At 46.3% G+C, this 13209-nt stretch overlaps 1 protein-coding gene across 3 annotated transcripts in view; it reads right to left on the reverse strand.

The window, feature by feature from the left end:
* SSR1 (signal sequence receptor subunit 1) overlaps positions 1–6636 on the reverse strand; it is a 42745-nt gene extending 36109 nt beyond the window's left edge. For 2 of the 3 annotated variants that reach the window (XR_009211386.1, XM_032141085.2), the window contains exons 1-2: positions 6397–6634; positions 3235–3347 (exon numbers count right to left, since the gene is read on the reverse strand). Coding sequence is in view for 2 of the 3 variants with exons in the window: in XM_032141085.2 (XP_031996976.1) it covers positions 3235–3347; positions 6397–6475 (192 nt within the window). In the remaining variant the exon portion in view is untranslated. Of the gene's footprint in view, positions 1–3234; positions 3348–6396 lie in introns of all 3 variants that reach the window. The other variant, XM_032141084.2, reaches the window with a different exon arrangement.
* Positions 6637–13209: the final 6573 nt, after the last annotated feature.

Raw genomic sequence — 13209 nt, forward strand, 5'->3', positions numbered from 1 at the left:
ATCACAAGGTCAGGAGATCGAGACCATCCTGGCTAACACGGTGAAACCCCGTCTCTACTAAAAATACAAAAAATTAGCCAGGCATGGTGGCAGACGCCTGTAATCCCAGCTATTCCGGAGACTGAGGCAGGAGACTGGCATGAACCTGGGGAGGTAGAGCTTGCAGTGAGTCAAGATCATGCCACTGCACTCCAGCCTGGGCAACAGAGCAAGACTCTGTCTGGGGTGGGGGAGGGGCGCAGGGGAAAGCCCAAGGTGACTTTAAAAAAAAAAAAGTTTGCCCTCAAAAATTCTAAACCAATAACCTGCGTCTAAACCAGTTGTTGATATCTTAGATCTTATGAAAATCCCCCTTTTCCTTCACTTGACTCCAGGACACTGGCCCAGTGGCAAAGGATCCTTCCATATCTCCCAATTGCTTGATGCCTTGGCAGCTGAGTATAGGGTGATAAAGAAATCTTGGGAACAGCAGCAGTAGGTGAACTTTCTAGCTCATTCAGTTCTGGAGGTGACTTCTGTAGCAGCCTTGGCTTTGAGGGCCCATCTTTCTTAGACAGTCGACACACAAGCCTACCCGTGCTGGTATGGTCTAGTCCAATGGAAGGTAATACTTTTCCTGCCTTCTATTTCAATCTACTGTAATTAGTTTCTGATTTGAGATAAGTAACAAAGCAGAGGGTACTAACACTTTTGTACTAATTGGCCAGGGTAGAAAGTGGATAATCAGAGTTGTTCTTTTTCCTCTAATGGTTCTCAAGGCAGGAGAAATTAAGGTATGGAAAAGTTCTGGTCAATGACACAAGGCTATCAAGGATCTAACAGTTCCCTTCTCTACTCCCTACCCTCTACTTATTTATTTAATTTTTTTTAGAGGCAGGGTCTGACTCTATCACCCAGGCTGGAGTGCAGTGGCGCACTCATAGCTCACTGTAACTCTGAACTCCTGGGCTCAAGTGATCCTCCTGCCTCAACAGTTAGGATTACAGGCACAAGCCACAAAGCTCAGCTAATTTTTTTAGTAGAGATGGTGTCTCACTATGTTGGCCAGGTGGTCTCAAACTCCTGGGCTCAAGTGATCCTCCTGTCCTGGCCTCCCAAAGTGCTGGGATTACAGGCGTGCCTCATGGCGTTCGGCATCTCTCTTCTACCCTCTTCCTCTACAGTAAGTACATTCCAGTGCCAGAGAGCACAAGTAATTTCATATAATTGGTAACAACGATATAATCCATCACTAAATTTCAGTACGTGCCCAAATTTCAGTGCCCCAAATACCATCTTTAATCCTAAATTCCTAGATGGATTCCCTTCCAACCATCACTCTAAGTTATCTTACCACAACTAGTCAAATATTTATTAACAACAATGCAGCAGAAATGTATGAATCTAGTTAAAGCTGTTCACTTAATGCAGGCTGGGTTGAAGATGCGGAGTCTTAACATAAACCCTCAAGGTATGTGTATACATACATATGAAAGGCTTGACTCATAGATAATCAGTAAGGAGTTCCTAAAGAGGGGGAAATTAGGAGAGTTCACAAATTACTAGGGACATCCTAGCCAGATAAAACAGTAGGTGCAGAAGCATAAAAATGGTAACTCAAAAACACCAATACAATAGCAACAGATTTGCTTCGTTGGAAGACATATTCCGTAAAAATGAAGGTAACTCAAAAAAGAAGCAGAAATCTACATATAAGAATAAATATGTTGATACTGAAATAAGAAAATAGGGAACTAGTGGTTTAATTTTGAAGGAAATGACAAAATCTGGAATCATGAGAGGTTCCAGGTTCAAGTATGACACGAAAATAGAAAGAAAGAAAAAAAACTGTGTAGGATGGATTATAGTCGTTCCAGAGAGGAAATAAAATTAGCTAGATGCACGCTGTAATGATCCCAATACCAGCCCAATATTCTTACTGTTGTATTACATAGTAAACATTTCGGAGCTGAACAACTTTTAAGAGATCTTCTCTAACCACCTTATTCTTCACTGGATATATTTTACATACTGATTGTTGTCTGCTTCTCACCCCCTGCCATTAAAACACATATAACTGCCCCAAAAACAAAGTCTGAAAGAGCAGAGAAAATATCTGGTTTGCCCACCCAGCACCAAGAACAGTGCCCGGCACATAAGGATTCAGAAATAAAACAAGCAAGCAGAAAGAATAAAAACAGAGTAAAAGCACGCAAGCAAAAATGAAACTGAGACCCACAGAGATGAGTCAGAAAAGTAAGCAGCAGGTATTCCAAATCTATGAAACCATGAGGTCCAGTGCTATTTCTACTATGCTGTTACCCTTCTAGACTCATGTCACCACGATCCTGAATTGTTAACTATTTCATGTCTCCTTCCCTGTTCCAGAAAATACTTATGCTCTATTCTCAATGACTGGTGCCTATTCTCCCAACTTCAATTCACTTTGATCACATTAACAAACCTCTAAAAGCTGGGATTTTAAATTTTTGTATAAGGATAAGCTCTAGGCCAGGTGTGGTGGCTCATGCCCATAATCCCAGTACCTTGAGAGTCTGAGGCATGAGGATCATCACATGAGCTTGAGCCCAGAAGTTTGAGACTAGCCTGGGCAACATAGCAAGACCCTGTCTCTACAAAAAAAAATTACAAAAATTAGCCGGGCTTGTTGGGGCATGACGGTAGTCCTAGCTACTCAGGAGGCTGAGGCAAGAGGATCACTTGAGCCCAGGAGTTCGAGGCTGCAGTGAGCTATGCTCATGCCACTGCACTCCAGCCTGGAGAACACAGCAAGTCTCTGTCTCTAAAAATAAATAAGTAAGGATAAATTCTAGATGCATTATTGATACAGTTTCGCTGTGTCCCCAGCCAAATCTCATCTTGAAGTGTAGTTCCCATAATCCCCACATCGTGGGAGGAACCGTGGGTGGTAAATGAATCATGGGGACGGTTACCCCCATGCTGTTCTCATGATAGTGAGTTCTCACAGGATCTGATGGTTTTTATAAGAGGCTTTCCCCACCCTTTGCTCTGCACTTCTCCTTGCTGTCACCATGTGAAGAAGGACATGTTTGATGCTACTTCTGCCATGACGGTAAGTTTCCTGAGGCCTTCGCAGTATGCTGAACTGTGGGTCAATGAAACCTCTTTCCTTTATAAATTACCCAGTCTTGGGTATGTCTTTATTAGCAGCATGAGAACAGATTAATACAATAACATACATTTTACATATATTAAATGGTATCTAACACTAACCAAATCTGTGGGTTCATCTTCTTCTACCTCAGCTTCATCATCTTCATCCTCAATTATGGAATCTTCTACTGTTTCTTCATCCTCTGTAAGATCTTGTGCCACTGCTAATGAGCCTAATGGTAAAACACAGAAAAAGCAGTTAACCTTACTCTGGAATACTAATTTTTTTTTTTTTTTAATACCAAGTATAGGCAAAAAAAAACTTCCCTTGGACTAACAGAATCTCCCAGTTCACCTGAATGATGCCAATTACAATGCATCTAAGAATACTTATATTTTCTTTTACTAGTAGTCTTAACAACTGCATGTCAATTTTTTTTTTTTTTTTTTTTTAAAGAGACAGGGTCTTGCTCTGATGCCTAGGTTGGGAGTACAGTTATGCAGTCACAGCTCACTGCAGCCTCGAACTCCTGGGCCTAAGTGATCCTTCCATTTCAGCTTCCTGGGTAGCTAGGACTAGAGGCGTGAACCACTGTTCCCTGCCTGCATGTTATTTTTAATGGAAAATGTGGTTTAACTTCAAAAAGTGCCCAACAGATGGAAAAATGAATGGCACAAACTTTTAGTTTGTGCCTTGAAGCACAAAGAACTTCAAGCAACTTTGTTAAGCAAATTAAGGAAAATAATTTTTTTTGCAAAGGTAAGAAACTTCTAAACGTAATCCCTGTCATTAATGATATAAAGCAAACTAAACAACCCCCACGTTTAAAAGAAAACAGCATTCTTGGCCTGGTGGGGCTGCTCATGCCTGTAATGCCAGCACTTTAGAAGGCTGAGGTGGGTGAATTACTTGAGGTCAGGAGTTCAAGACCAGCCTGGCTAATACAGAGAAACCCCGTCTCTACTAAAAATGCAAAAAATTAGCTGGGTGTGGTGGCACACACCTGTGGTTCCAGCTACTCCAGAGGCTGAGGCAGGAGAATCGCTTGAACCCAGGAGGCAGAAGTTGCAGTGAGCCGAGACTGTACCACTGCACTCCAGCCTGGGCGACACAGCAAGACACTGTCTCAAAAACAAATAAATAAAAAAATAAAGCATTCTTAAGTTCTAATGTTCTATGTAGGAAATACTGTTATCAGAGGTGACTACAGCTGAAACTCTTAGAACTTCATAGTTTGTAAGCCAAGGAACAAATATCTGTATCATATCCATGGTAAAAACTGGCCTGCACGAAAAACATTGTTTAGTAAAAACCGTATTGGTAGCTTCAGGGTTGAGAGCAAAGAAAGAATCCAATTATTTTTGCATGTGGCTTCAAACATGTTTTAAGGTATTTCATTTTTCTCAAACTCAGTGTTACAAAGTACAGTTACAATGCAAAAAAAAAATGTAAACCACAGTTTAATAGACAATAGTACTCTAAGTAAATCACATTATATCTATTTCAGGCAAGACCCTAAAAAGAATTTCAAAGTTCTAGTGTCTTCCAACGTCTCTCAGAAAAAACGATGATGTGGCAATTCTGTGGAGAAAAAACATGGGAAGGGAAGCGTGTTTTTACCCAGGAGAAACAGTTAAGGACCATGCATTTTCAGTCTTTTCCATGTCTTTCAGTTCTCACTGGCTGCTAAGATTTATTGCGAAATATTAAAGAACACTGAACCATGCATTATGAACTAAAGAGATTTCACTGCCTACTGAACAAAGACTAAAATAGTGCATTCATAACTTACAAGTCCTTTTCAAAAACCAGTAAGAAAAATACCATGTCTGACGTAGTAATTTAAAGTCGTGGTTAAATTTCAGCACTTTGGAATATAAAGGTCTTTCATAGATATTAAACAATTTTATTATTTTAATGTTAACCAGTAACAATTTTGTCCCCATGAAGTCTAACAGTGTTCATTCAACTGGAAAAACCAAACAGAAAAACCGTTACTCACAAAAAATGTTTACAAGATATTAACTCAGTTTAGATAATGAATTGATGCTTCTTGAAAGTTTTTACAACTTGAAAATAGTTATAAATAGTTCTAAAACTAAATCTACATTTGTCAAGTTTTCTTTTAAAAAGCTTAAAGAGAACCAGCAAGATTCCTAAAGTAAAAGAATCTTGTTAAACCTGCAGATGAACTCATTAACAGTTCTATTTAATTCTCCCACTTGGTTTTCTAGCCATTAAACAGAAGCCAGTCACTTCACTTTTCATCGCAAAACAACTCGATACCTGTCACTACCGTTAAGACACACAGCTTGCTTAAACTTACAGAATGAAAGGAATTCTAGTGCTTAGTCAGAGTAATTATTTCACTTTACAAATTCGAAAGTCGAAGTTCATGACAAAACCTGGGCAGGAAGTCAAGCTGTCACATTTTTATATTCTGCTAAGTTATTTTCACACTTAACTGCTGGGTTAATTGTTGGAAAGAATAAATCTATGTATTAAAAACACTCGAAGTAGGCCACATTTTTTCAGCACAATACGATGCTTCCACAAACAAAAAATTGTTCCATGGAAAGAAAAGGAGAGGAAGAAGGCAGAAAAGTAAGGGAGACATCCCACAGGGATTCTTCAGTCCGCTTGGCAGCAGGGGCGGAGAACGGGGGTGACGATGGGGTAGTTTTTCTGAAATCAACCTCCTAGTAACACATACGGGTCAAGCAGGGAGTGAACGAGGCAGATGACTATTAAACAAGACACTCTGATGGTTCAGATGTGTATAAAACAAGGGTTTTGGCAAATGAATGAAGACGGACTCCCGGCGTGGAAGCTAAAGACACGTCAGCCCTGAGCGCGAGGGGCTGGGGGTGGAGCGGAGCCGGAGGCGGCCAAAAGAAACAGCCCGGCTGCGGCGCGCTCGGAGCGCAGCCGTGTCCAGCGCCTCCTCGCCTCCTCCTGCAGCCGAGGACTCTCCAGTTCTGGCCGCTCCTGCAGGTAAGGTCCAGGGCAAGACGAGCAAGCCCAGCCCTCGGCTGGCCACGAAGCAAGGTCGCCCGGGCACGGCCCCGCGCTCCGCGTGCAAGGGGCAGGCCGCAGCGGGGTCTCCAGCGCCCGCGGGGACCCCTGCTGCTACGAGCCTAGGCTTGGGGAGAGGGCGGAGAGAGGCCAGCGGGGTGGACGCGGACCCCAGGCCCAGAGCGGCCACCGCCTCCAACTTCAAACTTGCCATCACTGGCATCTCCTTCCTGGCCATCCCCCTCCGCACACTCCCCTAGCCTCACCTCTGGGGCCGCCTCGGAACAAGACAGTGGCAGGGAATACGAGCAAGAGAAGCAGCAGCAAGCGGGGGAGGAGTCTCATGGCGCTGCCGGTCCAGTGTCCAGTTTCTGTCCGCTAAGGCTCTCGGCGGCTCCGGCGGTAATGGCGTTACTCTTCATCCGGGCTCCGGGCGGCGAGGGGCGGGACGCGTACCACGCACGGGCCTTTGCCACGCCCCTCCCCTGACCAGGGACCGCCGCCGACGTGGCTGCTCAGCGCCGAGAGGTAGGGAGAGCAGGCCGCCCGGAAGTCACGTGGCCGGCTGCTGGCTTCTCTGTGGCTCCCGCGAGAGTCCGCCTTCCGCCGTCGTTGCGAGCCGGCAGCTTGCGGTTAGCCGTACTTTCCGCCCGGTTCTTTACTCCCAATTAATTATCATTGTCAGTGGTTAGTTTATTTGAATGACGATCCTCTTGATAACGGCGATGTAAGGAACATGAGCTGCCTTTATGTGGCACTTAAAAGCAAAAAATTTTGTTGGAAGAGAGGACATTGTTCAAAGGAAAAACCATGAAAATATACAGTGGAAAATCTTTGTCCCCTGCCTGCCCACACCCTCTCCCTGGTTAAGTAATGACAATGCTTGAATTATTATTTTTTTGAGACAAAGTCTTCCTCTGTCGCCCAGGCCGGAGTTCAGTGACACCATCTCTGTTCACTGCAACCTCTGCCTCCCGGGTTCAAGTGATTCTCCTGCCTCAGCCTCCTAAGCATCCGGGACTACAGGCGCACACCACCACGCCCGGCTAATTTTTGTATTTTTACTAGAGACTGGGGTTTCACCATGTTGGCCAGACTAATCCCAAACTCCTGACCTCAGTTGATCCACCCGCCTGGGCCTCTCAAAGTGCTGGGATTACAGGTGTGAGCCACTGCACCTGGCCAGCAATTCTTAAATTCGTATGTGACATTCCAGAATTACAAGTCACCTAAACGGTGTTTTGGTATGTAGTCAGTATTTGTAACTATACAATAGGTGCAGCAATGGCTGTCCAGTTTTCTTTAGTTTCCTTTTCATCTATTTTGGATTTGTTGCTGGAGTAATATAGCAGTTCATGAAATTAATCTGAATATTAGGTAATCTTGGACTGGACCAGTGTGAGATGTCATAAAGATGAGGAAATAAATCATATGCTTACTATTGTCAGTCATCTCCTTAGAACCGTGCTTTTTCATTTAATTTTCTAAACATCTCTATGAGCTGGATATTATTTACGGAGGAGAAAACGGACCCAGAGAGGTTAGTAATTTACTCAAGGCTTCAAAAAGCTAGCAAATGGCAGGTGCAAGATTTGAACAAGGCTATCTGGTTCCAGATTCCATACACTACTGGCCTAGGACATCTGCTGTTCTACCCTGCATTGTTTCTGCTTCAGGTCTCCTTGTCCTGGGGGCTGTAAATGCAGCTTGGACCCACTGCCACCGCTACCTACAGTCTGCTAAAGTCACAGCCTGATGGTGCTGGGCTGAATCAACCCAATTCCACTCTGCCAGGCCACCAGTGGCACCGCTGCTGTGTTGCTGCTGCTACTAGGGCGCCCAGCATAAGTGGAGGGCCTCTTCTCACTTTGCTGCTGCCTCTGCTCCTGTGCATGCTACCAATGTTGCCACTCTATCTCAGAGCTGTGTCTGGAATAGGGTTCTTGGTCTCACTGACTTTAAGAATGAAACCGCAGACCCTCGTGCTGAGTGTTACAGTTCTTAAAGTCCAGAGTTTGTTCCTTCATGGTGTTCGGATGTGTTCCGAGTTTCTTCCTTCTGGTGGGTTCGTGGTCTCACTGGCTCAGGAGTGAAGCTACTAGACCATCACAGTGAGTGTTACAGCTCTAAAAGCTGGCACGTCTGGAGTTGTTCATTCCTCCCGGTGGGTTCATAGTCTCGCTGGCTTTAGGAGTGAAGCTGCAGACCTTCGCGGTGAGTGTTACAGCTCATAAAAGCAATGAGCAGCAGCAAGGTTTATTGCAAAAAACAAAGCTTCTGAGAGGTGACAGTGTGCTGGCGGTATTCACAGCCCTCACTCACTCTCGGCACCTCCTCTACCTGGGCTCCCACTTTGGTGGCACTTGAGGAGCCCTTCAGCCCACCGCTGCACTGTGGGAGCCCCTTTCTGGGCTGGCCAAGGTGGGAGCCAGCTCCCTCAGCTTGCAGGGAGGTGTGGAGGGAGAGGCGCCGGCGGAAACCCGGACTGCGAACGGTGCTTGCAGGCCAGCGTGAGTTCCGGGTGGGCGTGGGCTTGGCGGGCCCCAAACTTGGAGCGACCAGCTGGGCAGGGCCGAGGGCAGTGAGGGGCTTAGCACTTGGGCCGGCAGCTGCTGTACTCTATTTCTCGCCAGGTCTTAGCTGCTTTCCCACGGGGCAGGGCTCGGGACCTGCAGCCCACCATGACTGAGCCTCCCCCCGCTGCCCATGGGCTCCTGTGTGGCCGGAGTCTCCCGGACAAGCACCACCCCCTGCTCCACGGTGCCCAGTCCCATCGACCACCCAAGGGCTGAGGAGTGCGGGCACATGGCGCAGGCCTGGCAGGCAGCTCCACCTGCGACCCCAGTGCGGGATCTACTGGGTGAAGCCAGCTGGGCTCCTGAGTCTGGTGGGGCGTGGAGAAGCTTTATGTCTAGCTCAGGGATTGTAAAGACACCAATCAGCACCCTGTGTCTAGCTCAGGGTTTGTGAATGCACCAATTGACACTCTGTATCTAGCTAATCTGGTGGGGACGTGGAGAACCTTTGTGTCTAGCTCAGGGATTGTAAACGCACCAATCAGGGCCCTGTCAAAACAGGCCACTCGGCTCTACCAATCAGCAGGATGTGGGTGGGGCCAGATAAGAGACTAAAAGCAGGCTGCCCTGAGCTTAGTAGTAACAACCTGCTGAGGTCCTCTGACTGTGCTGTGAAAGGTTTGTTCTTTTGTTCTTTGGGTTCAACACTGCCTTTATGAGCTATAATACTCACTGTGAAGGCCTAGCAGCTTCACTCCTGAAGCTGAGGAAACCACTGAACCCACCAGGAGGAATGGATAACTCCAGACATGCCACTTTAAGAGCTCTTAATACTGTGAAATACTGCGAAGGTCTGTAGCTTCACTCTTTAGCCAGTGAGATTATGAGCCCACCAGAAGGAAGAAACTCCAGTACACGCTGCTTTTAAGAACTGCTAACACTCGCAGCAAGGGTCTGCAGCTTCATTCTTGAAGTCAGTGAGGCCAATAAGCCCCTCAATTCCAGACGCACTTAGAGAGTGGAATGGGACCTGAGCAGGTTGCCACTGATTCAGACAGCCTGCTTTTTTTCTCCTATCTAGCCCCGCCCACATCGTGCTGGTTGGTCCATTTTACAGAGCTGATTGGTGTGTTTACAATCCCTCAGTTAGACAAAGTTTTTTCTGTCCCCACTAGATTAGCTATATGCAGAGTGCCAATTGGTGTGTTTACAAACGCCAAGCTAGACACAGTGCCGATTGGTGCATTTATAATCCCTTAGCTAGACAGAAAGATTCTCGAAGTCTCCACCAGATTCAGGAGCCCAGCTGGTTTCACTCAGTGGATCCGCACCCGGGCCGCAGATGGAGCTGCTTGCGAGTCCCGTGCAGTGCGCCTGCACTCCTCAGCCCTTGGGTGGTCGATGGGACTGGGCGCCGTGGAGCAGGGGGTGGCGCTCGTGGGGGAGGCTCAGGCATGGTGGGCTGCAGGTCCCAAGCCTTGCCTGGCGGGGAGGCAGCTAAGGCCCAGCGAGAAATCGAGCACAGCAGCTGCCGGCCCAGGTGCTAAGCCCCTCACTGCCCGGGGCCGGCTGCCGCTCTCGGCTCATGGCAACCTCTGCCTTCTGGGTTCATGCGATTCTCCTGCCTCAGCTTCCAGAGTAGCTGGGGATTACAGGCACTCATCACCATGCCCGGTTAATTTTTGTATTTTTAGTAGAGACGAGGTTTCACCATGTTGGTCAGGCTGGTCTCGAACTCCTAACCTCAAGTGATCCACCTCCCCTTGGCCTCCCAAAGTGTGATTACAGGTGTGAGACACTGCGCCTGGCCGCTCATGTCCTTTAAATCTTTGCTCAACTGTCACCTTCTCAGTGAGGCTTACCTCGACCTCTGCTTTAAAATTCCAACCCTCCTGCCCCCACATTCTCCATTCCCCTCTGTTCTCCTCTTGTTCATAGTACTGGTTATCTTCTCTCACAATATAGTTCAGCCTGTCTCCTGTTGGTCACCTGTGAACATCTTGTGGCCAGGTAGTTTGTCTTAATGTTATAGAAGGGTGCCTGATACCCAGTGTGAACTCAGTAAGTATTTGTTCAATCAGTGAAGGTATAGTGTTGTTACAAATCGCATCTTTCCTCCATAAATTTGAACCCAAGTTTGATTGTAAACCTAATAAGAAATGAAAAAACATTGAGCAAAAAACCCCAAAAACATTATGTTTATTATATATAAGCAAATGCGTAAGCATTCTTTCATGTAGCAAAGAATTAGCTTTTGTGAACTATACCTCCAAGGAAAAAAACCCCTTTATAATCCTTATGAAAAGAGGGCACTATGGGAAAGGAAACAAGAAATAAGAACGACTTTAAAGGGAGTGCTGGCTGTCCAGCCCACCTCCTCACTTAGGAAGGCCTCCAGTCCTTCCCCAGCACATACTTCATAGAAAAGAACAGATGAAGTGATAACTACCTGATCAGTCACCACAACACCCCCCACTTACTTGCACATCCTTATGCTCAGGCTCTGCCTTTTTTTTTTTTTTTTTTGAGATAGGGTCTGGCTGTGTCTCCCAGGCTGGAGTGCAGTGAAACAATCATAGCTCATTGTAACCTTGAGCTCCTGGGTTCAAGTAAATCCTCCTGCCTCAGCCTCCCAAGTAGCTAAGGCTACAGGCACACCACCATGCCCAGTTAATTTTTTTTTTTGTAGAGATGGGGTCTCACTATGTTGTCCAGGATGGTCTCCAACTCCTGGCCTCAAGCAATCCTCCCACTTTGGCTTCCCAAAGTGCTGGGATTACAGGTGTGAGCCATCAGTCCTTTCAGTTACAATAAAACGATGTTGAGAGGCTCATCAAAGCCCAAGCACCCAGCAAGATCCCATCTCCTGCTCAAGGACATGTGATTCTGAAAATAGCTGCCTCTTTTCTCCCTAACGATACATTTCTACTTCTCTAATTCATTCTTTGAAGAACAGACACATATAATATTCCCTGTCTTTAAAAAAAAACTCTCTCTTGGCCTTGGTTCCCCTTCAGCAATAGTCGAATTTCTCTGCTCCCTGACACAGTAAAGCATCAGTATTTTACCCCTCCATTTTCTTCTCAGCCTATTCCAACTGTGCTCTTATTTTTAACACTTCACTAAAATTTGCTAGGTCTAATGGCCCTCACGTGAGCCTTCTCTCCTCTCATTCTTGAGCATTTGCTTCTCGAGGCTCACCGACATCCATGCTTCTGGTTTTCCTTCCACCTCAGCAACCCCTCCTTCTTCTCTGCTTGGCACCTAAATATAGGCCTGCTAGAATGGGCACACTGTCTACTCTCTGTGTCTACAGGTTCTGTATTCTTGGATTCAACCGACTGCAGATCAAAAATATTGGAAAATTAAAAAAAATCAGAAGAATAAAGATACAAATAAAATTATAACAATTTACATTGCATTGATGCTATGTTAGATATTATAAGTAATCTAGAGATGATTTAAAGTATATGGAAGGATGTGTGTAGGTTATGTGCAAATAGTATGTCCTTTTTTTTCTTTTTTTTGAGACAGAGTCTTGCTCTGTCACCCAGGCTGGAGTGCAGTGGCACCATCTTGGCCCACTGCAAGCTCCGCCTCCAGGGTTCACCCCATTCTCCTGCCTCAGCCTCCCGAGTAGCTGGGACTACAGGCACCCGCCACCATGCCTGCCTACTTTTTTTTATTTTTAGTAGAGACGGGGTTTCATCGTGTTAGCCAGGATGGTCTCGATCTCCTGACCTTGTTATCGACCCGTCTCAGCCTCCCAAAGTGCTGGGATTACAGGCGTGAGCCACTGCGCCTGGCCAAATAGTATGTCATTTTAAGGAACTTGAGAACCCGCAGATTTGGGTATACATTGGGGGTCTTGGAACCAGCCCCCTCGGATACTGAGGGATAACTATACTACATAAGGCTGGGAAACTCACCTGCTTATATTCTGTAAGAGGCCTTAGAGGACACTCCATTTACCAAAGCGATGAGAAATGTACTGGTGAGAGGGGCTGAGAAGACCATTGGTCAGCTGTGTTCTGGAGGTCTGGGCTCAGGGCAAGAGATGCTGTTATGGAACTGCACTGACAGCAGTGGGAGTGAGGATGGGAATGGAGGCCAGATGGCATCACCTAATGGTCAGCAACAATGTGGGCACACTGCTCACAATTCTGCAGGGTCAGAATAGGGGAGAGGGGCTGGGGAACGGGCAAGGGGAGTAACCTGTAGAGAGTTATGGTAACAGCTGACAAAACACCTTCCTAGAGGCAAGACAGATGGGCACCCAACGACAGCATTGTTTAGTTTATACAATTAAATAAATCAAGAGGCTGGGTGCGGTGGCTCACGCCTGTAATCTCAGCACTTTGGGAGGCCAAGGCAGGTGGATCACGAGGTCAGGAGATCGAGACCATCCTGGCCAACATGGTGAAACCCCGTCTATACTAAAAATACAAAAATTAGCTGGGCATGGTGGCGCGTGCCTGTAGTCCCAGCTACTCAGGAGGCTGAGGCAGGAGAATTGCTTGAACCTAGGAGGTGGAGGTTGCAAAGAGCTGAGATTGTGCCACT

This window comes from Hylobates moloch, unplaced genomic scaffold (genome assembly GCF_009828535.3).
Source record: "Hylobates moloch isolate HMO894 unplaced genomic scaffold, HMol_V3 SCAFFOLD_20, whole genome shotgun sequence".
NCBI classification, from domain to species: domain Eukaryota; kingdom Metazoa; phylum Chordata; class Mammalia; order Primates; family Hylobatidae; genus Hylobates; species Hylobates moloch.